The sequence below is a fragment of the Anser anser genome (assembly GCF_964211835.1).
Source record: "Anser anser genome assembly, chromosome: 1".
Taxonomy (NCBI): Eukaryota; Metazoa; Chordata; class Aves; order Anseriformes; family Anatidae; genus Anser; species Anser anser.
This window is the reverse complement of record NC_139720.1, coordinates 166716894-166744893: the sequence shown is the minus strand read 5'-3', so window position 1 is coordinate 166744893 and position 28000 is coordinate 166716894. Positions and strand designations below refer to the sequence as shown.

The window sequence follows — 28000 nt, the reverse complement described above, 5'->3', positions numbered from 1 at the left end:
TGAACTTACTGGATTGACAGTATTGTAAATACTCCTCCAATTTTTTGGCTCTCTCAATGGAGAGATTTTGTTGAAGCCATGTAGTCAGTACCTGTGTTCAAATAAATGTATATATGCAATTCAGTTTATTTTTTAGCTTTGAATTCAAAAGGTATTTTTGTCTCTGGCCGGAAGGCTTATATAAAACTTAAGCTAATTGAGTGGATGAACAGCCTAGATTGCAACTCAAATATAATTTGTTTACTCAGTAATATTATACAGTTGTTTATGACTTTATTGTTTTCTGTTTATATAGCAAAGAAACATTTTTCATGTGTGTTGTTAGAGAGAAGGTAAGTTGCCATGTTACAGAATTCTGTCAAACTGAGTTTCATAGTGGAGTTATGAAAATGGACGGTGTTTAAAATATGCATGTACTTCTTTTGGTTTCTTGGAAGCTGTTATCCTTAGGTAGTACAGTGTTTTACATACAGCACCAGCGCTTGACCTGTCTCTGTTTTGCTTCAGTGTAACTCCACAAAATCAAAACATGATGAGGGTCAATGCCATTTTTACCTTGTGTCCCAGCTTATGAATGATCCCATTAATTTTAATAGTAAGTTTTGGCTTTGCTTTCAAGACCAGATTTTTGTGTGTGTGATTAGAGATAGAGTACCTTATGTAGCTTAAATTAGGAATTGCTTCTAATAAAGGAATTGTTTTAGGTATGGTACAGCATGCTCTGATTTTGCAGTGTGTTCCATTACTTTTGAGCCATGAAATTCCATATATATGTTTTCTCACTGAGATTTTCACATAAATTTTTCCATCAGTTCTTATCAAATGTTGATTATTAACAACAATCAATATGGTGAATATTTCTGTGTATATAGTTGCTCTGAGTTATTACTCTAGTCTACTGTAGCTTTTAATATCTCCAGAAAAGTTATAAAAATGAGATCTTAATTAATTAATTTTTAAAATTTTAGTTGCATAGTAAACATTTTAAAGTTATGAAAAATCCCCCTTGTTGCTGATTTAACTTTTAAAGGAAACGTTTGGTTTGATTATGTAAACATTTTGAGAAGTCTTTTTTAAAAATATTATAGTAGATGTAGTAGATATAGTATATATAACGCATTATGTTATCAGCAATCTAGTTATTAAGAATTGATCAAATCCAAGAAAATCATGGGGCACTTCCATTCTAACTGTTTACTTTAAAGACTAGGATAATTTGTATTTTTATATTAAAGAATATTAATTCCATTTGTTGATGTAAAATGCCAACAGCTTCATGCTTCAAGAAGTCAAATTGTTAATGCATTTAACACTTTGCCATGAGTAAATCAAATGGATTTTTTTGTCTTCTTTTCTCTTGATGGTTCTTTAGATATGCCTGCTTTCCTTTCCATGGCTGACACTTTTTCTTCCTTTAGTGTGTCTTCAGTATAAGGCACTCAGAGAGGGATTATTCAAGTTCCTATTCAAATGCAAAGGTTAGAAACTACCTTGTTTTTGAAGGGTAGGTGAGTTTCTTAATTCATCTCTGGACAACCAGAGTTGGGGCTTTAAGAAAAACTACAAATATTATAAAAACTGGAGTCTAACAGATGGACTTTTAAATTTAAAATAAGGGTCATCACAACATTGTCTCAGTCTCTGGAAAGAGTCTGCTGTGAACAGTTAAGGAAGTGCAAATCTTTGCATGAGTAATGGTGTTTTACTGTGCTAATCAGGGCAGTCTCAGAATCAGTTTGGAGTAAAATAACTGTCCTAAAATGACTATCCATTTCAGTATTCCGTGATTTTACAAATTTTACATTAATTTATATATTTGCCTAGATGTATGTATCATTCCTTTCCTACATACCTTTTTATATTTTTGGCATAGCACAAGACTTATGTAAGTCTGATTTGCTGTCTTTGTTAATACTGTTGAAGTACTCAGTATGTACTTCATTTTGATATTTCCATTTGAAACCTAATGAAAATGTTTTTCTATATTTGATCCTAAATAATGAAACTAATTGTATGTATAAACAATGTCAGTCCTTAGGTGAAGTTTAAACACTCTCAGGCTATATATGATACATGGTGACCGAAAGCCATAGAACTGGGGACATTAGAACGGTATTTCTCTAGAGTTTGTTGGCATCCTTCTCCCTCTTCCCTTGAGAACACATACTATTTGAAAGAGTAATTTGGAATCTGTTTTGCCATAAATACTGATTATATTCTTACTGTGAGTTCTTGCTTTCACAGTCACGATAACTGTTGTTTTGTGCTTCATGGGCCAGCTCACAGTAGTGATTGTACAGAGTAATGAATGATGTTTATTTGTGCTGTATGGTTGACCACATCTGTGGGTGAGAACATGCTGGCAGCTAATTGGCCTGGCAAATGATCAGACTGTGACAAAACCAGATCTTGTGGCAGGCAGAAAAGTAGAATTGTAAGGAACTGTCGTCCTTTGCTCCTCACTGATGACTTCTAGTGGAAGTGACAGATATTAACTGTGGATTTGATATTTAAATCTATTATATCATGCATGTTTCTTCAAGTGAATGCTGCGAATCAGTGTAGTTTCTGACTACTTTTGAGTTAATCTGATCCCTAGCCATTGTATTATGCACTAGTTTGTAGAGTTGTGGTCATCTGTGGTCATTGCATACTTGACTTTTAAACTGATCACTTCAATAAATGTTAAGGACAAATAGCTCTGTGTGGAAGCAGTTGTCGTGTTGCTAGGCACTGGGCAATTTTCTAGAAGTGGTGCTGATGTTGCTCCTAGTTATGAACTGTAGGGGTTTTTTTTTAAGCTTTTTTAAGGAACTAGAATCATGAAAAATGAGGGAATTGTAATAATTCTGTGGTGAGGTGACAGAAAAAATCACAATTTGCATTTTTATATCTTACTTCCATCCTTCAGACACTAAGGATTGCAGATGCCTCCCTTCTACTGCAGGCTAGGGTTGGAAACAAGCAGTTTCCTTCACTATAAGCTTAGTAGCACTGGTGGGAAGAGTACAAAAGGCTGATTTGTCCTTGCAAACCCAAGAGAGGGACAAACTCTTTGAGTGGGACAAAGCAAAAGGAATGGGGGAAACACTATATTTTGGAATGATAGCTAATTGATTACTCCAAAAGGTTGCAGCAATGAGATTGACAGCCCGCCAACATAATGCACTTCCTTTCTGTCCCCATGGCCACTATGTTGACGTTATCAAGAAGGAAGAATAAAGTTTGTATGCCCTGCTAAATCATTTTGGTGACAGAGAGGTTTTAAAACATGGAATGCTTGAACTTTCTTTGAATATCTGTGAGCACATAGAACAACCGTATGAACAAGTCCATATAATAGAGTAGATTTGTGATATAAACTCCAGTGTGTTAGACACAGCTTTTGAGGACTTTTGGTTTTGAAACTGGTTTGCAACACTTGTCACAGCAAAGTACTCCTGCTAAGTGTCAAAGTTATCCCATTGATTTCTAAGCTAGATATAAGTATATCCCTATCTCCCTTCCTTGTGTCACTGTAAACAGCATCTCTCAGGGCAAAACAGAATCTATCACAAATAAATATGTGATCTTTTGGTTTTCTTATGCACAAACTGCTTGCATCTGAATGTGTTCCCTGAAATTACATTTTTAAAAGTATACCTTTTCCTTTTACTTGCAGCAACTTTTATATCTAGTATTTATTTCCCAAAGACTGCATGAATATTCTTTATTTTAAATTTTTTAACACATGCTAAAAATAGGCAAACCAAACTATAGATGTATTCCTATTTTACTAGGTGAACTAAGAAAATATAAATTAAATAAACTTTTAGCATTTTTGCCCACTCTAAGCTCTTTGTGACATTACTGAACAGACCGTGTGCCTTACAACCTTGTTGTAAGCCATCCATAGAAAAAGATGTGCTCTGTTCTATTATTTGGTTGGTCTTCAAAAATAGTGAAAAAATTTCATGCTTTTGTAGCCACAAACTTAATGCTGTAAAAAGAGAAGTGAGAATATGTCATGGTAGCTTAAAAGCCTGCTATGGGATTATGGTTGTTTTTAGCACTTGATGGTTGGGTGTATTTTACTGCTTTGTCTCTGAACTCTCATAGCTGATAATTGTAATTCAATTGTGTGATGATTGATTGCCACGAACGATTCCTTGAAGAGCACTACAAATTTAATTTGTTTCTCTATTAACTGTAATGGGTTTTGCTTCCTCTGTTACTTTGCCTTGACACACAATGATATATGTGATAAATATATGCCAAAATGGTGCATACATAGAAAATAGCAAACAACACATACTTACTAGAAAACTCAGTGGAATAAAGTCTTACGTGTAGAAGGCTCTGCTGGTCTTCTGTTTTGCTGCTAAACTTGAACCATTATTTCCCATTTGCCATGAGTAAACAACGTATAATGAAGAGATTATGGTTAGATGATTTTCTCTCTAATAGCACTATTCTATTTATAACTATAAATCTTTTTTTTTTTCTTTCTTTTTTTTCCCCTCCTCCCTCACATTTGTAACAGCTAGCCGATGGCGGAACCTCTTCTCTACACCTGTCTCCTTGGCTTTTCCTTATAGTCCCGTTGCAAGACTCACCCCATATACCAATGGCTTTAATAGTCCCAGCTTCTCTAAAACCTCCAGTAAAGCAATACTAACACCTGAACGGACAGGTAATGCTTAAATTTTTGTCAATTTATGGGGCTTACAAAATTGCTTAATCAAATCTAATCTTGCTAGCATTTAAGAACAATGCACCTTTCAGATGATTGTGTATAGACTCTCATCTCAGAGGGATTCTTTTATTAAAATGACCTAAAATTTTGCATTTAGCTAGCAATGTAGGTTATTTTCTGTGTTCCACAGCATGTTACAGGAAGGCAATGCTAATAAACAGCCTAGCTCTCAATAATGGTTAACCTGAGCATATGTTTAAAACAGCATCAGTTTAAACAGTTCCCTGCTTTGCCCTTTCTTCCCTCCTACTCCACCGTGCCCCTTCTTTATGTCTATAGAAACACTTGTGCAGCTGTATAATGAAGTTCCATGGAGAATTTACCTGTTATAAAAATAGCCAGCAGAAAGATAGCTGTTTTCAATCAGGCACCATTCCAATATTTATTTTACTTTTGCCACAAATTTTAAGGGGACACAGGAATTTTAGGAAAAAAAAACACTTTCAGTGAATCGTGAAGAGTTGTATTTTTCCTTCTTCAGTACAGGTATCGGGAGTCAGTTTATATCTATGGTTTCTCTTAAGCTGAAATGGCAATGGAGAAAATAATCCCCTGGGGAAGAGGCATTAACATTTTATTGCTGGCAGTAGCAGGTACGGTCTGAGGAAGTTAGCATCTGTGCCACGCTGCTCTGTGTGCAATTTTCTTTACCACGTGTGAAATCTGTGCACAAAGCCCTGTTAAGGATTATGGGTGCAGCAGGTGAGATACAGCCCCAGACTCTAAATGCCTCGTGTAGGTGTGTAGATGTCTAAGCTCCCCTATTCAGTGGGATGCCGTTTATTTCCTAAACAAAAGCATCTAGTTCTGTCTCTCATGTCTAGTTTCCAGCTGCTGCTCCAAAAGTGTACAGCTGCTACTACCTCTGCAAAACCTAGAGAACCATTATAACTTGCAAATTTGAAAAGGCAAACAAATATATTTACCCCTTACAATCCTTCCAAAGCAAAGTAACCCCCTGCATGTGCTTTTCTGCTGGAGATCCTGTTAGGGAACAGCTGATTTTATGATGAATTTTAGATGGATGCTGAGCTAGAGGACACAAACATATCTGTGATATAAGCACAGCTTAAGAGCCTTCATCACAGTGGTTATCATCCTGTAGGCAGTGAGTCTCTGGTGGTCTAAAGGATATTAAGAAGTAAACTGCTTTTTTATTTGCAAAATTTCTCTCTAAAGTTGGGCAAAAACTAGCTCATTCAACTAAGTACAATTTAGTTTATACTTTTTACAACTATGTAGGAAGAAATAGAATCCAGAGCCCTCTCTGAAAGTTAGCTCTGGGAAGAAGGCATTGTTTTCTCTGTTGTTGCATAATGCCTAGTTCAGTCTTAATTTTTATAATAATTTATTTCTCTGATGATAATAAACAATTTAAAGAAAAACAGTACAATTTAGGTAAATTGCTAGAATATGGAATCTGAGTACTGAGCAGAAGTTGGAGGCACATATGCACTCAGTTTTCAGAACAAAACAGGGAGAACCAGAGTCTTGTAAGGATTCGAATGCAGGTAGTTTTAGAGTACACTAACTAGTCTGAGCTATCAGAACTGAACTCAGTAAATTATTCATTGTCTGGGCTCTGTAAGACTATTTTGGGAACAAGCAGAGGAATTCATGATCTGTTACTATACTTATGAATACCAAGTCCCTTTGCAAATTGTTCGTGGGTTGCACTATAGTTCTGAAGGTTTTCATCTGTTATATATATACAATATTTTCAGCTACTGTAATATAAAGGAAAGTTAGTCATGAATGAAAAATGGCCAGACGTATTCAGAAACTAAAGACTATGTGTTCTTTTTACATAGGTTACATTTCTAGAAGTTCCCCTTTGAGCCCACAGTCATCAATAGACAGTGAGCTGAGCACCTCAGAGCTGGAGGATGACTCCATCTCCATGGGATACAAACTGCAGGACCTCACTGATGTTCAGATCATGGCTCGTCTACAGGAAGAGAGTAGGTGGCTTTTTTCGTAATTGTTTTTCAGAATAATCTGAGGAAGATTACCCACGGCACTCAGAACTGCTCCTGCCTAGTCTCAGTCAACTGGACCTTTCTTAAAAGGTGTCACCTCTTCAGTGGCAGGTGGGCTAACTCTTTACCTGCAAGCACAAGGTGTCAACATTGTTGGGTTCAGGCTAAGGGTACTGGATATTTCAAAACATGATTCTTATGTATTGCTGAATCCCAACTGGTAGCTCCATACCCCTTGAGCACATTTTTATTTAGCCGTTTTACAATGTTTTACCGTACCATTCAAGTTATTTTGTATGAGGAGATGCTAAAGCATTTTTTTCATGCATACATGTCATGAGAAAGGAAAAATATAAGCAGTACTCATGTGGGTTTTTTTGTTTGTTTTTTTCCCCTACTTTCTTTTTATTAATTCTCAAATTAATTTTGATATGTTAAATTCTTAATTTTGAGGTATAGGAATTTGACATCTTGGTGTAAGACTTGTGATTATGCACAAATCTGAGCCCAAGGGCTTTTTTGGCATTATATTCTGGCTTGATAATAATTTATGGAATATAACTTTATTTTATTAAAGACTATTTGACTTAGAATTCATTCAGAGAACAGATAGTATCTTTCTTACTTTCTATTAGTGCCAAGTAAGACATAAAAGAGGAAATTATGTTATTAAAAACAAAGGAAGTTCAGAGATGATGACTGAAGGACAGTGCAAAATAATACCTGACTACATGAAATGGAGATAAAATGTGAGCAAGAAAATAAGAGATCCAATGTGGCCGGACCAACCAGACCTGTCAGCAATTGAACTTGCTGTAAGTCTGGTAGCACTAGTTACATTCAGCAGAGAAATTCAGCAAGTATGAAACTTTCCAAGGGAGCTGAATTCTCAACTAGTGAATATGTATTGTCACAGCTTGGAAAATTTCTGATATTATGTGCAAGTGATAAGAATTTTAAAAATATATATTTTTATGATTATCAAAGATATGAAGGAATGTGGTACTTATATGACATCTGTGCTTTCCTCCTTCAGAGTTAAGTTTAGAAAAGACTTCAGGTACTTAGCTCTCTAAGAAATCAGGTCATTGGTAAACTGGAAAAAAATACTGCTTTTCTTCTAATCTATTTCCAGCGTAGCTGTTGTATCTCATTCTTGTCATAGCAATTTGTACACAATCTTTGAATGACGGTCGTTGTCCACTTAATCCCACAGAAAGTGGTAGTATTATATGTGCATGTAAACATGCATGCACCTTCACATACATGAATAGAAACTCCCACTCAGGAGGGAAAAACAAGCATATTAAGTAATTTCCATTATGGCAACAAAGACATCTGTTAAGGCTGAGAGTTTTTTATAAATTTAAGGAAGTTGTTATTCCCAGCTATTCACAGAATTACTCAGCTGCTGGAAAGGTGATGCCTTCCAGGGCTAGCTGCTGTGCAGTCAAGAAAAAGGGTATGTGGGAGGGCTGTGGATGCTTCCCCCTCACTTGACCTGGAGCAAACTTGCTCTTCTGGGGCAGTGCTAATAATTGGATAGTTTTCAACAACTGACATTTTTAGAAGAATGTGGTAAAATGCATGTGTCTAAAATACGACAGTGCTACCTACCTCCAACCCTTTTACGTGAAATTGGGTGGTAGCAGGAATTCACTCTGGTTCAGAGAGGTTGGAGAGCTGGAATATTTTCATGGCTTATATGTTAAGGAAATGTCATTGCTAGCATTTTTATTGCAGGAATATAAAAGCATAATAGTGATTTGGAAAACTAATTGTGTGAATGTTGACTTCTCTGATTTAGGGTGCTTAGAAGTTAAATGCTTAATACACATGTAGTCTTCTCACTGGTAGAGAAATAAATAGGCACCACCTGAGGGCAGTTCATGTTATTTTAAGAGAAGCATCTAAGGTGACTCACGCGTTTTGGAGATGACTGCATTTTTTTTTCTTTTTTAAAAAACATATTAAAAAGAAATCTCAAGGGAAGTAATTCAGGCTCAGATACCTGAAAGGGAAATACTGAAAGTTAGATCTGATGAATCCTACAGCAGATCTTCAGCCTGGTCACATTGCCAATCCAGTTCTTGCTGTAAAATTATGTCTGCTTACTTGCCGAGTCTGCAGGATTGAAGTGTATGTTAAGAGCTGATCCCTTAGCAGAAACCAAGTCATCCTTTTCTTGGAATTTACAGGCCTTAGACAAGATTATGCTTCAACTTCAGCATCAGTGTCAAGACACAGTTCGAGTGTATCACTGCACTCAGGAAAGAAGGGGACATGCAGTGACCAGGAATATGATCGCTATAGCCTTGAGGACGAGGAAGAGTTTGACCACCTCCCGCCTCCACAACCACGCCTCACCCGCTGCTCCCCCTTCCAGAGAGGAATCCCACATTCACAGACTTTCTCCAGTATTCGGGACTGCAGGAGAAGCCCAACTTCCCAGCACTTCCCTTCAAGTACTTATCAGCAGCCCTACTATTCTCCTCAAGCCCAAACACCAGAGCAGCAACCAAATAGGATTAATGGAGGTGGGTTGCATGCTTTTCTGAGAAAGTCTTTTCCTTGTGCCTCTCTGTTCAAACTGCCAGTTTTAAGGATCAAGTTGCGAACACCAAGTGTAAAGTGCTTAGTATATGACCGCTAGATCAGTCCATTAATTGCAACAACCACTTTAAACCTGTGCAAATGATTGTGACTTTTTGTTATTAGAGGAGTGTTATTGTTAGGTAATTTGCTACCAAATCTAATCTGTGACTCAGTCATGAAAGTAATTACTTTAGTAGCGATAATATGTTCTGTGTAAAATTGTACAAGCACAAGTGGAGAAAGAAGAAAAAGGAAAAAGAGCATCTTCCAGGCATCTGCTGGTTGGCTGGAAAAGCTGATCAGGTTTTTGTGCTTGGCCTATGTATGGCTTTCACAGATCCATCAAAATACAAAATATTTACAAGACATTTAATTCCTAACTACATTCTCTTTTTTACTTCCTAACTTTTCCATTAATGTACCTTTGCTGTGAATGCATGATGAGTGCTTGTGACAAGGGTGAATGCTCTGCTCCTGTTCCAAGTCTGGTAGGACAGTTTGTTGAAGCAGTAGTAGATAATGTCACTCCCAAACTACCCTGAGCCCTTACTGCTTTTTGCACTGCATCTGAGATGTGTTTCAGAGTCTCTGATTTTTTTTTTCTCTCAGTACTTATTCAAGAATTGTTTCCTTCCATTGTTGCTGTTACCTTCCTTTTCGTTCCTTATTATGATGATAATTTTCTTCCTTCTGTTGTGTCTTACTTTACTGTTGCTTCAGTCCCCAAGCTAATTTAAGACCGTCAGTTTTCAGTCAAGGTCTTGTTTGTAACATTACAGGTTACAGCTCACCCTTGGGCAAGAAAATAAATGTGTTGTTCGAAACAGTTCCTATTTATAGAGTGCTACAGGTATGCATGTTACTTTCCTGACAAATCAGGCATGACAGGTTGGTGCCAAGAGCACTGGCGTTGAAAGTAAGACACAGCATGAAAGTATAATCGACAAGTGGCAGCATATAAAGAAGGCTAAGGTTAATGCAGAGTACAACGATGTGGGCTTTTGTCGGTACAGCATATATACCACATTCATTCCAATGTTATTTTTCTCAACAGTGGGGTACAAGAATGGAATAGCGGTGAACTGCTCGCAGAAAATCTGTTTGGGAGAGAGAAAGGAAGGCTATGGGACATTTTTGATTCAGGAATGTGGGCAGGATGTTGTGCTGCAATCTTTCTGTATGGTTCCCAAAGCCTTTTTCAATGATTTTTTCATGTTCATGTCAGTAGAACTTAGGCATTGGATTCCTACATGGAAATCCCAGAAAATATTTGCAGCACACTATAAATAACAAAATTCTTACTATTAACTAGAAAATATGTAAATGTAAAAGGCCACCAATTTTATCACCTGGTTGCCTTTTTTCTCAAAAACCTTGGGGTGATGGATCATCTGGTTGGTGTTGTTTAGGAAATCAACATGTATGGCTCCAGTTACTTGTTTGCTGGCATGACAGACAATCCTATAATAGACAGTACCACTATCTTTAGAGGAGAATTATCTCTTTATCTTCTGCACCTTCACCCTATGACTCATGCAGCAGTGATCAACAGAAATAGAAAATGCTAATCATGAGAAATGTTTTACTTTGGCTGTGTTTTATTGGCAGACAAGGAGTAATTTTATTTTTTATTTTTTTCTGTATTAAAGATGTCTGAGTAGTGTTATGACAGTATCTTCTCATTCACACTTCTCATCATCTTGGCAACAATGTCTTTCAAGAACTCTTACAGGTTGAAATTGAGATAGACTGCAAAATAAGAATTTGTCTGAAGCTCAATATGATGGACAATGTTTCACACTGTTACACTTCACCAAGGCAGATGAGAAAGAGTGTGTGATAGGAGAGGCTAAACTGTTAAGTCCCTTCTTTCAATATATGTGGAAAGTATCATGGATAATTAATCCAAATTGCGCTTTCACCATGCTGTGCTATAATACTGCCATTACAACAGTACTTCTCTCTCTTCCTCCAAAGAGATCAGTTGTGTTCTTGTATATGGAGTCAACAGTCTGGGCACTGGTTCATCTGGTCATTCACAGAATTCTCCATAAATGAAGAGTAATTTGCAAATAAATGTTGATTTTTGGCTCTCAGTCTGGGAAGAAAAAAAAGTGTTTAGCTTTGGCACCGCCTCCCCCAGAATTGTCTGTGTGTTTAGCTGGAGTACAATTTTTTTGCCTTTAAGAACAAACAGTATCGGAGGTACTGTTCTACCTGCCCTTAGTGAAGTTTGTTTGGTATGGTATGCTAGTTGAGATACTTATTCTAACTTTAGACCCGTACTACCTGTATTGTAAAAAATATGCTGAAGATGTGATAAACTTGGAAAATTTCAATACTTTTTTAAGAGTATACTCTTGTGTATATGTTGAGTAGTTTTAATATATTTCTTCGTATGAAACTGGATTAAGAAGTGCCTTCAAGAAAACAAATGGAAAAGATAAAATGTTTACCTAGACTGAATGTCCCAGCAAGCACTCAAATGCCATAGCCAGGTTCCCAATGGCTGGGAAGACAGTCCCCTAGCTGTCACCCCCATAACAGAGTTGTTTTGACAAGGCTGAGAGGAGCTTAATGCTGGCCTGAAGGAAAGGGCAAGGGGAATGAGCTGTCAGCAAACAGAGGCTGGCAGTCAAGGTGACTGTGCAGATGCAGACATGTGTGCCTTCTGGGGACTGAGGTGGCTGCTTCTCCTTGCCATTTCCCTTAACTGGGCTTGCAAAGGTCTGAGCAGATAAGACTTCTGATTCATTGCTCTAAATGCTTTTGGACTTTTTAAGGGATGAGTAAAGAATGTTTTATTCCTAGGATGCATTTTGTGTGTCCATACACATGTATTGGATGGGATCTGCCTTGCTGATGGAGACACCTATGTTAGATGCTGGGATGTAGGTGCCCACATGTGAATGCAGTGCCTAGTTCAGCTGCCCACATATAAGCAATTGCTGCTGTATGAGGTGCTCTGGTGCACCTGCTTGACTTCACCAGAGACATCTGTCAGTGCTGTTCAGATGCCTTAGACAAAACAGGATCTCTCAAAAGGCGTTACGTTTCTGTGTGGAGGTCCACTAGAGCCAATGACCTGCTTATTTTCCATTCACAGGATGGCATTTTAGACAACAGAGAGATTGTCAGTCTCGTGTGTGGCCCCTGGTCATCATGTACTTGGGGTGAAAGTATGCTCACAGATGTTTTCCAGCTGTCATTGTTCTTGCCAGTGTATTTTAGCAAAGTGCTGCCCATTGCTGTAATTTTAACACTCTGCCATGCTTTAAATTGTCATACATCTATTTAAAAATGCCATACCATCTAGCCCTTTCTCTCAGGCCCAAGTTCTTCTTCTCCACTTATCCCACTAGCGAAGTGTCTGAATGAATGGGACCTGTCCTGTACGCTGCCTGGTAAATACTAACATAAAGTGGCAGGTGTCTGCAAATCTAAATATGTTAATATGTGTTTAAAGTATTTAGGACCATCTGTAGCACAAGCTGGAGACATACCCAATGTTACCTCTAAAACAACATTTTGTAGCCGTTGCCTGCAGGGTGTATAGGCTATGTTTGTTTTCTAGTAGGTTTTATTTCCAGTTCAGCCAAGGATCCACTAATAGAAAAGCTTTTGTTTGTTTGTTTGTTTGTTAAATTATACCCTCTCCTTAAATCAGTTTTGTTTTGTTTTGTTTTTTTTTTTTTGTAACTGTGGCACACGAGTAATCGCTTTCATTTTAACTTTATTTAAATTATTATTTTTTATTTCTGTTTCATCTCTTTATTCTTTTTAATAGATGTTAATATTTATGCCTTTTATTATTTCTGATTTTCTGAGATCAGAAGTAATGGAGCGATAGTACTGTGAAAACATCCTGAGCAGTGAAAATCCAGGGTAGACGAGATACTGAAAAAGAAACTGGTCTTCTAGTGTTCAAGCCCATTTTCCAGATCTTTAGATAAACTTACTGATAAAATTTTGTCCTGGTACTCTGTTTTTCATGTTCATTTTAAAGTGCCCATTGGTATAATATCTGAAAATTGGAAACTCTGTACTTTAGACAAAATTATTCCAGCTAAAGAAGACATTTATTGTAATGCACTAAGAAGGACCAGATGAAAAATACATCCTTCACCGAGTAGCAGCAGTGTGTGCTTCTTGGTTAATTTTAATTTGCATTTTCCATTAATGTCTCATGTTGTTTTTTAACATTGTAGCCTGGCTGATACCTTCATAAACAGGTCACCAATACCATTCATTTTAAAAATATTGCTTTCTCTTTTCAGAAGTTGTTAGTTATGAGTTATTTTATTGCTTACACTTCTGGGGAATACATTTTTTCTCAAACAAAACTTTATGAACATCAAGTGTTGCAAAACCCTTGCCTCATCTTGAAAGTGCATGCCTTCCTGCCTTCCTTCCTCTCTCTTCCTTCCTTCCTTCCTTCCTCTCTTTTCCTTCCTTCCTGCCTGCCTTTCTCTCTCCCTTCCTTCCTTCCTTCCTTCCTTCCTTCCTTCCTTCCTTCCTTCCTTCCTTCCTTCCTTCCTTCCTTCCTTCCTTCCTTCCTTCCTTCCTTCCTTCCTTCCTTCCTTCCTTCCTTCCTTCCTTCCTTCCTTCCTTCCTTCCTTCCTCTCTCTTCCTTCCTTCCTTCCTTCCTTCCTTCCTCTCTCTTCCTTCCTTCCTTCCTTTCTTCCTCTCTCTCTTCCTTCCTTTCTTCCTCTCTCTCTTCCTTCCTTCCTTCCTCTCTCTCTTCCTTCCTTCCTTCCTCTCTCTCTTCCTTCCTTCCTTCCTTCCTTCCTTCCTTCCTTCCTTCCTTCCTTCCTTCCTTCCTTCCTTCCTTCCTTCCTTCCTTCCTTCCTTCCTTCCTTCCTTCATCTCTCTTCCTTCCTTCCTTCATCTCTCTTCCTTCCTTCCTTCATCTCTCTTCCTTCCTTCCTTCATCTCTCTTCCTTCCTTCCTTCATCTCTCTTCCTTCCTTCCTTCCTTCCTTCCTTCCTTCCTTCCTTCCTCTCTCTCTCCCTTCCTTCCTTCCTTCCTTCCTCTCTCTCTCTCTTCCTTCCTTCCTTCCTTCCTTCCTTTCTCTCTCTTTCTTTCTGTACAATAGCAGCATTTTAGGGTCAGTAAGTAGGTCTGTGTTTAGATACCAGTTCAGTATAGACTGGCCTTGATTTGTGTGTTTGAAGGGGTGAGAAAAGGCCTGTTCTTACTGATTTACTGGATGTTTTTCTGCTCTTAGCCTCTCTCTAAGTTCCATAAGGAAGAGGGAAATCAGTAAGAAATTTTAGCAGACTATTAAAGAAAAGGAGAAAAAAAAAAAACTTTCTCAGTCATCCGTGAAGTTTTACTGAGAATAATGAACAGTGGAAAGAAGTCATGGAAGGATAATGGAAAAATCTTTAATATGCTTTAGGGATCTATGGAGGGAGACACATGCCAGCATGAAGTGAAGTAATAAATCTGAATAAAATCGAAGTGTTCAACGTAGCAAAATGTAAATATTGTCAATAATGAAGAATGGTGTCTCTTGCTTAACTGAAAAACTTATTTTTAATTTTCAATCTGTATTTGTGTTTTTACACCACTGATGTTTCCACAGATCTTTAACTAGACCCTGGTGTATTTAGGATGTTACAAGCATCATTTATAAATGTTATAAGCATAACAAATGTAATGCATATACTAACTCAGGTCTTTGAAGATGAGGAAGAGAAATTAACAGTATATATCCCTTAAGGTGAAGTTGTAATTGAGTACTTTTTTTTTTTTTTTAAGGATTTCAGAACAAACTCTGAATATCTAAATAATATAGAGCATTATATTTAATAATAGATAACCACATATTTTTTATTTTTTTTTTTTTTCTCCTTAACTTCTTTGTGCATTTGGTACAGATAAAGTGGGGTTGAATTTGCAGGGTTTATGTGAAGGATTTAAATATGTGAAAGAAACTGCTAATGTAGCTTAAACAATGATATTGATTTCTCTGAGACAAAATAATTATGATTCATTGTATCACATTCCTTAACTATAGTGCACTTTTGGTCAGGCATGTAAATCTGTTCAAATAAAATGTCGACAACACCTAAATAAAAAAAACAATGAATGAATAAATATATTTTAAGACACTTCACTATAGATCCAACATAACCTCTCCTTGCGCTTAGTCTTGTTCCTGTCATTAGTCATTAAATGTCCAAATTAACCTCAGTTTGGTGTTTTTAAATCTGGGCTAGTTAGTCCTATTAAATATATGACAAATGATCCTTCTTTCATAACACTTATGCTGATAACCTGCCAGTTTTACAGAGTGGATACAGACTAATCAATCTGCAAGCTGCTGGCCGTCCATTTGTAGTCCTCCAATAGGTATTCCCATAGTTCATTTTAGGTTTTGTTTTCTTGCTGTCTGCTAACACCTTTCTCCAATTCTAGAAATCACTGACAGGTTTATATATACCATTTGGATATTTCAGTCTGACATGGCATAAGGACCTGTTGCATAGACAACATTTTTATCTTTCCTAGTATTCTAGGAAATATCTGTTCTCAAAACTGTTCCCTCAGACTCTGGGCCACTTCTGTGAGATCTGAGGGGATCATAATTTAGAGACATTTATTCATAATCATGGGCTTCTAGAAGTGCTTTAGTGGATGAAGCACAGAGGATGAAGCTGTTTTGGCAGAGAGAAGATAATATTTTTCAAGGAAAAATAGGAAACCCAAAGATCAGAACTCCCAGTCTGGCAGCCCACGAAGATCTTACCTCTTGTGGTGCAGCTTTGCTCCAAGTACAAAGCCTGACTGCATGCAGCATGGATGTTAATCTTCAGCTGGTGATAGTATTTGGACAGAGGAAGGAGAGAAATGGTGAAACGTGGGAGGCCACCAACAGAGCTGGAACCAGAAGACAACAGGCAGGTGCTGCCTGTTGTGGAGTCCTGCCAGAAAGATGTTGGATTGCAGATCCCTGGCTGATTTCAGAGAAGAAATGGCATTTGGGGAGGAAGTTCTTGGAAAAATCAGAACTGAAGCAATTGGGTAAGAGGCAAACTGCTGTCTTTACTGTAATTTCATAGACTATTTTACAAGGGACATTTTTGCCTGCTTTTTGACCAGTTTCTTTGCTGTAGTAACTATGATCTATGCTATGGGGTGGTCTTTTCATGGACACTTTCAGGTGAGGGCAGAGGACCTCTGTTTCATAATTCCTAGTTTTTCCTGTGCTGTAGGCAACGTGCAGTTCAGCATGGATGCGACATGGAGGAGGATGTGTAAACATGCAATAGGAGATTTTTTGTGGATCATTCTGCTGCAGATATGAGAAACGTGGGCAATGCATGCAACCTAAAGAATACTCATGAAGTGACAAGCACGTGTGTATACGCATGAACTACTCTGAGAAGGTGGTAATAACCAGAAACTGATGATTACTTCTGTTGCATGACCTATCGTTGCATTTTGTACTTCACGTTTCAAAAATTTCAGTAACGCAGTGTCTGTAGGTCATGCTAATACATCTCAAAGAAGGCGGGGAAAGGCAAAGGTACATCTGTGTTGCCTTATATGGCTACATCCTACTTAAATATCATATTTATCTCAGCCCAAATTTTAGATGAGACTCAGTAGTGGATCACAATAGCTGTTGATACTGTGGAAGGCGCAGGTGCTGTGGAATTCCTCACTGGTGTTAGAAGCCACATGTCCCTAACAGAATGAACTGATCGCAGCTCTACTGCTTCTCTCCTTCTCTCTGTCAATTTTCTCTTCAGTCTTAGAAGAGCAAAGGGCTCTAAAAAGGGAATGTGGCTTAGCGAAATATTTTTGTTTTCTTCTCATAGATTTCCAGCAAGTTCATATCTAGTCATGTATCTGTGGCCTGAAATAATATTAAAATCACATAACTTCCATTGTCTACTTCTGTATACCACGCTCACAGAAGACAGTTTTTCACTGAAAACATCTGTAAGACTCTCCACTGTTCTTAGGAGGGGAACAGGTGGCAGAACAAACTTCAAGAAAGAGATGAAAGAGAATGCATCATCCAAGGAAATGAAAGCTGCAGAATACTATTGAGATGAGCATTTCTGGGTTTTCCTTAAACATAACACTGACCTGCTATTTTCATTGCTTTTCAGGGCCATTTATCTCAGCAGACAAAAGGAACCATCAAAGAAGTAATGCAGATGTTTGATGGATGAAAATTTGCAGGTGCAGCAGGAATTTGCTGCCCGAGGACTGAATCATCAGCAGAGCAGACTGGTGGAACAACAAAGGACTCATGAACAGAAGGCAAAAGAAATGGCCACCCTTGACACAGAGGAAATCCAAGCTACTTCTATACATTTTTTTTTCCTGCTACTGTAGCTGCATCCACTGGACAGTTCTAGGCACAGATTATTCCTATTGTGGCTGATGCAGTCCCAGAGTGGAAAAGCATGTAGATTCCAAGGAATTTGGCTTATACTGTGTGATACGTGGATAGTATTAGACAAAAATCTATTTTATGCAGTGCAATCTACCCTACCACCATCCTACTGCTCAAATGATTTTTTGCCAAGTGCTGTAATTTTAGCCTAGGATTTCATGGCCTAGGAGCTTAAAGGGTTGGCCTGGTCTTCAAAATAAACAGTAGTTACAGACATCTTATGTTCATGAAATTTCTGCAGCTCTGGGAAGTTCCCTTTCCAGTTTGCAAAATCATGAATATTTCAGAAATAGGAGCACACAGTAGCTATGTGGATGCCATTGTTCACATCCCCAGGACAGTTTTGGAAGCCTGATAACAGTTGTGTTTTTACTATACCAGTTATATGAATACTTACCTGAATCACAATAGTAATCCCTTTGCTAATGTTTGTTGCTATACCACTGAGAGTTTCAGTTTGCCAGTGTCAGTGATGAGCCACAGAAGCATAACACCTCTAACTCTTTGATGAAGAGTTACCCTTTAGAGAGGTTCTTCCAATTCTATTTCATATTGGGAAAGATTTATTAGGATTTAGCTATGCTCTAGTTTCTGGGAACTCAAAACTTCCCTTTTCTTGCACTGAACACCTCCCTGACTTACCTCCCGCACTTACTGTTTGACTTCAATAATATGAATAGGGCTATGTAAACTATTTCCTAGATAGCAATGGTTTTCTATGTTAGACCACCTATGCAAGTCAACCTTAGTTGGTATGGAAGGGAAGACCAACAAGGGCAGGTAGGCACTACTAAATGGGAGTTGGGATATGAGGATATTAGAAATGCTGGACCTTTGAAATGCAAAGATGTTTTGAATATTTGTAGAATCCTGTACCAGTTCTTATCATGAGGACCAGTCATAAGAACAGCTACAGTTGTAGCCTTGTGATGTGACAGTTCACTGGAGGTACATAGGCATCATATGTACTTAAGTTACTGTTAGTGACTGCTAATACATTGTATAGATAGAACTATACTGTCACTTCTTATTACGCGTCAATTGTTATCAGCTTTAAGGATTAGAGGAGCTCATGATAGTGCTAAATAGGTTATATATTTATGTGAACTGATTAACAGAGACTCCTAAGTCAATCTGTTGTTTCTGTGAGTTGAACTTGCCCTGTGTGGGTTAAGAGGTCAACCCAAAACAGCAGTTCCAAGCCATGTGTGATGTGTTATTCCTGTGCATAAATCCAGAACTGTAATCTCAAAATGCCCTGTTTGCAATTGAAGAGAGAAGTCACAGATGCATTTTACAGGAAAAGCGCACCCTTGCTTTCTGTTGCGGTGTAAGAACTGGAGACAGATCTGTACCATGCTTTGGAACCTACTGCAGGGACATGAGCTGGTGGACTGCACTGAGAACAGTACCACAGGAAACGTAGCCATGTCAGCAGCATCACAAAATTTGAGGCCAATATTAGTCTTATTGCCAAACAGGACTTAATGAATGATCTGTTATTTCCACGCACTGGTGCTTTACTGAAGTCTGTCACATCACAGGAGGCAATTCAGAATTCCAGTCTCTTAGCCACTTAAGTTAGCTGTTGAGCCTGGCCCCAGATATCTCATTTCCAGCTTTCTTTTTATGCAGGACCTTATCCTACAGGCCTGCTCTGAAAATGCCCACCAAATCAGACACCACAAGTGGGATAGGAGGGAGACCCACCAGATTTGAAAATCCTGATGTCAACCCAGGTCTCCAAGCAACTGACAGCATCACGACTTAGCAGGTTTTGTGCATGGCCTCCTGCAGAAACCTAACATGCTAATAAGGTTAGGTACTGAATAGATTTTTTTTAGCATCTCATTGGCACCTGAAAACAAGACTTAGTCACTTATGATGGATTCATCTCACCTGTCTTTAGACATCCACAATGTAGATATTCTGACTGTCACTGAAGCCTTTGTATTCACTGCAAAGAAATAGGCACATTTAGGGCATGATTCATCTGACCTATTTTACACGTTTACATGAAAATCATCCTTATTATTACACTGTAGTGTTTAGATCTTTGTTATCCTTAAAATGCATTGCTTATCGATGTTTTATAAATGACTTGTGAATAATTGTGGTATTACAATAATCAGAAGGGTTCAATCGGTAGGCTGTCAATTATGTATTCCTATTCTTCCTATGGAGCAAAACCTTTCTTTGTCTTGAAGGAATTCAGTTTTAATTTTGAATTTTTACAGATTTTTTTTCAGAGGCTCCTTGTATTTGTTGCAAATTCTGACATGACTATGGATGTTGTGCTTTTTTGCTTCAGATAAACTCCGAAGAAGCATGCCGAACCTAGCTCGGATGCCAAGTACTCCCACCATTAACAATGCTGCTGGCTTTGCTAGTTCTCCAGTCACTGTGAGGAACAGTCAGAGCTTTGATTCCAATCTACATGGAGCGAGTAATGGGATTTCAAGGATGCAGTCGTGTAGTAAGTACCTGTGTTCTTTGGCAGTGTGCAAGGGATCAATAGAGTGGTAAAGTATATGTCCCTACTTTATGAAAAATTAAAAGCAGGCTGTGTTCCTTTTACACTGGATTTAATATAGCTCAGGATTTTAAAGCTGCTAGTTTGGAAGGCAACTTCTAGCCAATCTTGCAGTATTGAATGTCATCACCACCTTTATTTTCTTTGCCCACTCATTTTTTTGTCAACCTTTCAACTAAAATTACAATAATAATAATTAGTAGTAGTAGTAATATAGAAGAACCAATAATGCAATTAATTCATATAAGCTTAGTTTTTCAGCTTTGATACTAGAATTTAAAACATTGCTTTTCTTGGTAATTTACACAGTGCTGTATTTTACAGTACACAGTATAAATACCATCTCAAAACACATGACCTCTCTCCTGTTGAATTTGAGCCACTGTTCCGTGCAGATGTGGTAACTGCAGGATTATATCCTCAAGTATATCATACTTGTTGAGTGGGTGAATTAAAATGTCTCTAATAAGTTTAATTTAGTTGACTTCCAGATGGCAGGGGTGCAGTATTGATGTATTGGATGTGGAATTATGAATGTAGAATGTCAGCAAGACATTCTTTTCTAGCATGATTGTTGAGATACTCTGATGGGGAATGGAAAAAGTGGATTTCATTTGACACAGGGAGGAGAAGGAACTGAACTTTTGCCTCCCATTTCCTATGAGGTTTTGAAGGGATACGTTGGCAAAACCTGTTCTTCTGTGTATTTTCCTTCAAATCTGAGCAGAATTTTCAAATGTCTTCAAAAAGATTAAATTGAATCTTTTCTTGATAGTACACCTTAGTGCTGGATTTAGTTTGTCTTATTTTTGTCCTTTTCTAATAGGAGATTGGAAATAGTTGTTCAGGGTCCTACATGGAACTTGCATGGTAGTGTGCTGAGAGTTTAATTTTACTTACTACTTTAAAAATACATGTTTATCTGTGTGTTTATGTATGTAAATGTGTGTGTAAAATGTAACTCTTCTGAAATAACTTTTTTGAAAAATATAAAAAAAAAAAGTGCCAGCATTGGGTTTTTTAAGGAGCTGTGTTATGATGAGGGTTCCATAGCAATATATTGCCATTCTTGTTTAATTGATTCATATATCTGTTTCTTCAACCGTATCTTTAAATGTAGTTAGGATGTCCTTTTTCAAAGAGTTGAAAAAGGATTGGCCTGTGTGCGGTAGTCGGTTTATGTCCTTTAGGCTTTTTACAGTTTGCTTTTGATATGTGGACTCTGAAATAGATGCATGTCTGATGTACACCAGAGGGCAGAATTGTGTAGAGAATCTATATATAAAGCTTGTGGAATGGGTAGCATTGATTTAAAATGATAGTTTACATAGCATCAGCTTTGGAATATGCTGTTATGTTTGGGACCTTTTTATAGCCTTTTGATTGTTTTTATAAATAAAGCTTAGACTTTTGTGATGTTTTGTAATGCTTTAATGCAACATGCATTAAACAAGATACGGTTACAAGCAATCTTAAAAAAATCTAAATGATCTAAAAGTAATTAACTCAGAGCTTCAGCAGTTTTAAAGCTCTAATTGCATAGGTGGAATTAGTGTGCTTTTAATGAAAAATGAAACCTCTTTGAGGGAAGAAAGAATGATAAATAGGGGGTGGGATTTTTGTTTGGTGTGGGGATGGAACAGGGTATTTTAGTTCGGTGCAGGATACAGTGTTGGATCCAGGGGGTTCTTCAGTAGTTTATAATTAGCAAGATAATTGCATAATGATGTGTTTATTTGTAGTTAGATTTGTATAGAGATGAGCATTATTACCTGGCCTCATTTGTTGGGTACTGACCTTGTTAATTCCTTTCTACCTCTCCTAACAGTTCCATCGCCAGGACAGCTTCAGCACAGAGTTCACAGTGTGGGACATTTTCCAGTGTCTGTCAGGCAGCCTCTCAAAGCTACTGCCTATGTAAGCCCAACTGTACAAGGCAGTAGTATTCCAGTGTCCAACAATTTACAGCTATATTCTAACACTGGGATCCCAATGCCAAACAAGACTGCTAGTCAAGGGACTGTGGGGCGCAGTGCTCTTCCAAGACCCTCATTGGCCATCAATGGGAGTGGCATACCCAGAAGTAAAATTGCACAGCCAGTTCGAAGGTAAGAGTTAAACAGGCCATTGTTCCTGTGTAGCTGGCCTTAGCATGGATTGTGTTTTGTTTATTTGTTTGTTTTCCTCTGGAGTATGAATCTGGGCTATAAAGGAGAAGTATTTCTAGCTCCTAGTGCTGAGTCAGTGAATGAGTGAAGATTTAACTTCACAAATAGCGATGGACAATGCCTGCTGGTAATTTCTAATAAACTGCATTACAGATAGAGTGTAATTACATGAAAATAAGAATGTAATGCCACCCACCAGTAAGAAATCAAAACAAATGGATATCTCGTAGCATTAGTATATCTGACTCACCATCTTCCAGACTTGTGCCAACTGCTATTTCAAGCTCTGAGGATGAGCATGAGAAAGATTTGCATGCCTGTTGCTGTAAAAAGCAACAGACTGTAAAAATACAACTTGTGATGTTACAGAATTATGATGAAGGAGATATTTTGGATGTCTTCCTCTTGGGATGAACCAGCATCTTGTCAATTCCAGCTGGGAAACAGTAGGCAAGCTATACTGCTAAACAAATGAATTTTTGCGTTTTGCAAGAGAATTGTCTCCAAATATTTTTTTTTAGGGTAAGCACTAAAATAAGCCTGAAGAAAGAACTATGTTTTAATCACCTTATAACATCCGGGAGTTAAACTCTTAGTTCTATGTGTCATACATTCTATGATTAATAGGTGTTGAAGTTTCTCAAAAAGAAACTCTTATCAACTTCTGTCAACTCTTCCCACTATTTCTTCCCATCACATGCATCCCTCCTGTTGTGAACGCCCGCTGCTTGACCACCTGGTTTTCTGTTGGATGAACCGTCAGTGTTTAGCTTTCACCATTTTTATGCTTTTCACTAGGTACTTGCTAGATCCGGAATAAGTTCAATTGCTCACATTCTCTCTTTGGTTGAGTTACGAAGGGATTACACTGATGTGACTGACAACAGATTTTGACCAACTGCAGTGAAACTTTGATAAAAAGCTGTCAGGTTTCTTCTTTGATGGAGACTGTACCATGAAATTTCTATTATAACCTTCTTCGCTCTCTGCTGGATCTCTCTCTGTTAGAGTTCTTCATAGTAGAGGTCTTTCTTTCTTTCTTTCTTTCTTTCTCTCTCTCTCTCTCTCTCTCTCTCTCTCTCTCTCTCTCTTTCCCTCAACTTCATGTTCTTCTGCAGAGCTCTTAAATCTTTCATAGCAACATGTGAGAAACAAAGACTTTCTGGGCCACAAAGACCAGTCTCTTGCTATTTTTTTATTCTTCCTACAAGACACAACCTTAAAAAAAAATAAAAAAATTAAGAGGTTTCAGTGGGAGGGTGAAACACTGTAGTCTCAACACACTTTTTTTTTTTTCTATTAGAAGCTCATTCAAATTTATCTAATTCAAAAGCTATTTATAGTCCAGAAAGTCTGGGGTCCCATCTTCTCACCTTTAAATGTACCTTAGCAGCATCATATGTTGCTGTAGAACCAGACCAATGATCCTGGAAGATAGATTGTGTTTACACTGTGTGAATGACAAGTTTATAGGACTCTAAAAGCACAGACAGATTGGAGGTCAGCCAACAGTTCTTTAAGACCCTAGTTTCATTTTATTTATTCATTTGGAAAATAAAAGTGGCTTCAGTGCATACAAAATTTTCTTGGAAGGAAGTCAACCACGAGAGGCAGATTTTCTCAGTGTTGATTTTGTCACTGTGGTCATTTCTAAGGAATGGTATTTCTGATTACCAGTTCAAGAGTCTAGCTTCTATTAGTATACGGAAACTTTAAATGGTTTTAGTTGTAACTTCATTGAAAGTAGAATATATATATATAGTAATAAATCAGGTGTTCAGGACGAAGTGCACATTCAGAGCAAAACTGTCTTTATTACCCATGGCCAGACCATTATGTAACCAAGTTACTGGTATTGTACATACTTAAAATAGATTGTTAGACACTTTACATAAGCCCTAAAGTTTGTGAACTTCAGTATTTACTGCACAGAACCAAACACATGAGGGAGTGCTTTTGACAATTTGTAAAATAAAATTATTGTAGACAAAATAACCAACTTGGCTAAATACTACCTGCTTTTCTCCTTATCATCAGCGATTCATGCATCCCAAAGCAGTGTAAAGAAATTGTAATGAGTACATTCCACCTATGTTTAGCTTTATAAGTGAGGCAACATTTTTTTTTTTTCTGTTAAATGGATCCCCCTAACCACCAGCCCTCTCCAACTCCGTGCTCTGGACTTCTTGCAGACCCACCTTCCTAAACTGCTTCCCCTACCTGCCAGTCCTCCACTTTCCATCTTCACCCAGGAGCACAGTGGCAGGGGCAAGGTGAGCCGGGAGCCATGTGGAACAGCCAAGCTGCCCCACAGTACCCAAAAAAGAAGAGCAGAGCCACGGCAGTGACGAGGGTCAGCCAACAGTCCCCGTCACCAGATGAGTCCCCAGTGATGAGGCAGGTCTCAGCTAAACCAGGATGTCAAGTCAGCAGGTGTGGATTTAGGTCATCCCATGCAGCCTGCAAAGGCATGGCAGCAACCTAAATGCAGCCATGGAGTGAAGGTGGGAGGCTTGGTTGTTCCTGCTGCCTTGTGCTGGAGCAGGCTGACTGCAGTCCAGCTGATGATAGGTAAGTTGAAAGAGTCTCCATACCCTCCAAAACTTTGTTATCTCAAAAGATGTAGCATCATACTGACAGCTTGTGCTTATTTTGAAGCAGTTTTCAATGTTGGTGTGTTTTCCTGTTAAGCAGGAGTTCAGCTCTGGATAAGCAGCAGTATTCTTATGCTTATTTTCGTCTTAGCTAATTCTTCATTACTTTTGTCCTCTCTGTTTTCTCTTGAACCTTCTCTTTACCTTGTTAAATATGTTTGTTTGTTTTTTTTTTTCTTCCTAAAAAAAAAAAAAGAAATGAAAGCAGCAGTTGTAGAACAAGGCAGAGGCTGGTCATATTTTATGCCTAGATTTATAATAAACTGGATTTATAGCAAAGATAAGGAATACTGCAACAAAGTGGAGACGCACAAAAACATCTTGGCTGAGCCTAAGTTTACCCATCTTTTTTACTTAAGTGTAATTTTTTGTCCACTAAGAAAATCAGTTGTAGCAGAGATGTGAGGCGCTGCTCTGATGACTGCTCTTGGCTTACTGACTCTCTTACAACATACATCTGCTTTTTTCCATGCAAGGGTGTTTGGAAGGGAGAGGAGGCATCAGTAAGTTACAGCAGTTACCATTAAAGGAAAAGTAGAGAAGTGAGAGAACAAGGCCTAAGACCTGGTTTTATAAGAAACAATTTCACAGAATTGGGACAGTTTATTTTCAGCAAACTGTGGTGTAACTAAAATATGTTTGTCTTGTCACCGGTGGTTTGACATTTAGGCCAAATCAAATAGTTGTTTGTTTTTTTGTTTTGTTTGTTTGCTTATTTAATATTATTTAAAACAGTTACTTCATTAGTAAAAACCTGGCAGTTTTGGAAGATGGTCAGCAAAGATTTTTTTAATAAATCCCTGTTCATTAATGAGAGATACAGCCCAGGTGTGAGGGTGTGGGGCTGGAGGACCGCGAGCTCTCTGCATGGGTAGTGGTGTAGGAACTGGCAGCTCTCTGACTTTGGCTGTATGATGGAAACGTGTAATCATGTGTCTTGGATAAGAGGAGCTGGAGCAGGACTTGATACAGTTCTTCAACTGATAAGATGCCTAAATTCCTTAGTGCCTGCATAGTGTTTCTATAAATGCTGTTTTTGTTTGTTTGTTTGTTTTTGAGAGCATGCTGAGCACGACAGCTTTTTGGATAGTATTTCCCATTACATCTTTGCTGTCTGTCTCTGTTGGAATGTGCGTTGTCCATAGTGACAAAATAGGTTTATATTTATATTTTTCAGAGCCTTTAACCTGAAGAACTAAATCTTCCCATTTTGAGGGGTCTCATGTATCACTAGGATTATTCACTAAATTCCTTTTTGCAATCCGTTATCCAGTGACACTAATGGGATCTCATTCGATGTCTTAATTTCACCATAGGTCTTTATATTTGCATTAACATGTAGCCAGGAATATGCTAGAGTGAAGTCTCCAAGCAAGCTACAAAGCCAATATCACTACAGATGTGAATGGCATTTGCTACCTTGATCTTTCACATGAAATACGACTTCCTTTGTCTTTTTCTGTGATTTGTTTCATACAGTTTTCTTCAGCCTCCTAAGCCACTTTCATCGCTGAGCACGATGCGGGAAGGAAACTGGAGAGATGGCTGCTATTGATGAAAGATGCCCATGAACAGTGGAAAATAAGTAACGTGGATTTCATTACCCAGCTGGCTGGGTAACAATGACTTGGGAAAGGAGGGTCATGCAGTATTATTTCCCCTGGGATTTTAATATGTAAACATCCATAATGCAATGCCATTTTTAAAAAAATGAACATCTTATCAAATATTGCACTTATATCAGTTACCTGAACAGCTGCATTGTTATCAGACTAACAGTAGCAGTATTATCACACAGAAGTGAAGAAAGTATATATGTGCAAAGTACCAGAATATTTCCTCTGAAAGAACTTGGAGCTAATGCTTTTGCAGCAGCTTTGCCATACTGAAATTCTAAAATAATTTATTCCTTGTAAAGGCATCATGCATTTATTTTGAATTTGGAGGGGACTTAATGTGTGTTTAATTTTTTTTAGTGTTTCCAGTACATTTTTTTTATATACTTGACTTCATTTAAACTTGCCTGAATCTTGAACAACAGAGAGATAATCTACCTTTTCTGTGCCATAAATAATATTTTTGGGGTAATGTACTTTTTTAGCGCTAGGAACATATCTTACAAAATTGTACCATTGGCAATACAAAGCAGTATATTTATGTTGCAGAAGCACAAAAAAAGTAGCATTCACTCAAAACTGCCATCCAGCAGGGTCAGCATGGTTTTGTTGGTCTTTCACTGTTTGTTCAATTGTTAATTTATTGTCATAGTGTTTTGTATTTAAAATGGCAGCATAAGTCACGTTGCACTTACCAAGATACAATGATCTCTACAACTATGTTTGGTTTTCAATACTTTATTACAAAGAATAAAATTGTAATGTTTTATTAACAGTTGCTTATGAAAAATGAGTTTTAATGCGAATAAATCTTTTTGATAGATCTTTTACAAATTCCAATTGCACTAATCAATGCTTTCTTATAATGGCATATGACCTAATATTTGATTACAACTGTGTATACTGCTGTTTTGGAATGTTTCAGAAATAAAGAATCTATTTCAGCAATAATGCTGTTCTTGAGTGTGCAATGTAAACATTGTCAGAATTTAGTAAATTGACATCTACTTAACTGCTGGGGTTCCTGTTACTTAACGTTTATATTATGCTGCATTTTTGCAATTAGTAAGTTCATCTTAATTCTTAATCAAGTTATGAAGCCATAATTTGCATGGAAGACAGGTAAACATTGTTTTTAAATCAATCAATTATGTGGTTTTTTTTTTGTTGTTGTTGTTTTGTTTTGCAATTTAATATTCAGATTCTGCAAGTGCAAATGTGACTTGCAATGTACCAAGCCTTTCTTTTGCCATGGATTTATCTCTGAATTTGCTTGGGGACCTGTTTTTATTAAAAGCGCAAAC

The 28000-nt window shown here is 37.7% G+C and overlaps 1 protein-coding gene across 3 annotated transcripts in view; it reads left to right on the top strand.

Annotated features, from left to right (window-relative positions):
- Positions 1-27647, top strand: part of SLAIN1 (SLAIN motif family member 1) — a 52137-nt gene extending 24490 nt beyond the window's left edge. For 2 of the 3 annotated variants that reach the window (XM_083820549.1, XM_083820551.1), the window contains exons 3-7: positions 6547-6696; positions 8913-9251; positions 20037-20201; positions 22087-22366; positions 26560-27647. In XM_083820549.1, the coding sequence (XP_083676675.1) occupies positions 6547-6696; positions 8913-9251; positions 20037-20201; positions 22087-22366; positions 26560-26635 (1010 nt within the window). In that variant the 3' untranslated portion in view covers positions 26636-27647. Of the gene's footprint in view, positions 1-4522; positions 4673-6546; positions 6697-8912; positions 9252-20036; positions 20202-22086; positions 22367-26559 lie in introns of all 3 variants that reach the window. The other variant, XM_083820550.1, reaches the window with a different exon arrangement.
- The last annotated feature ends 353 nt before the right edge of the window (positions 27648-28000 follow it).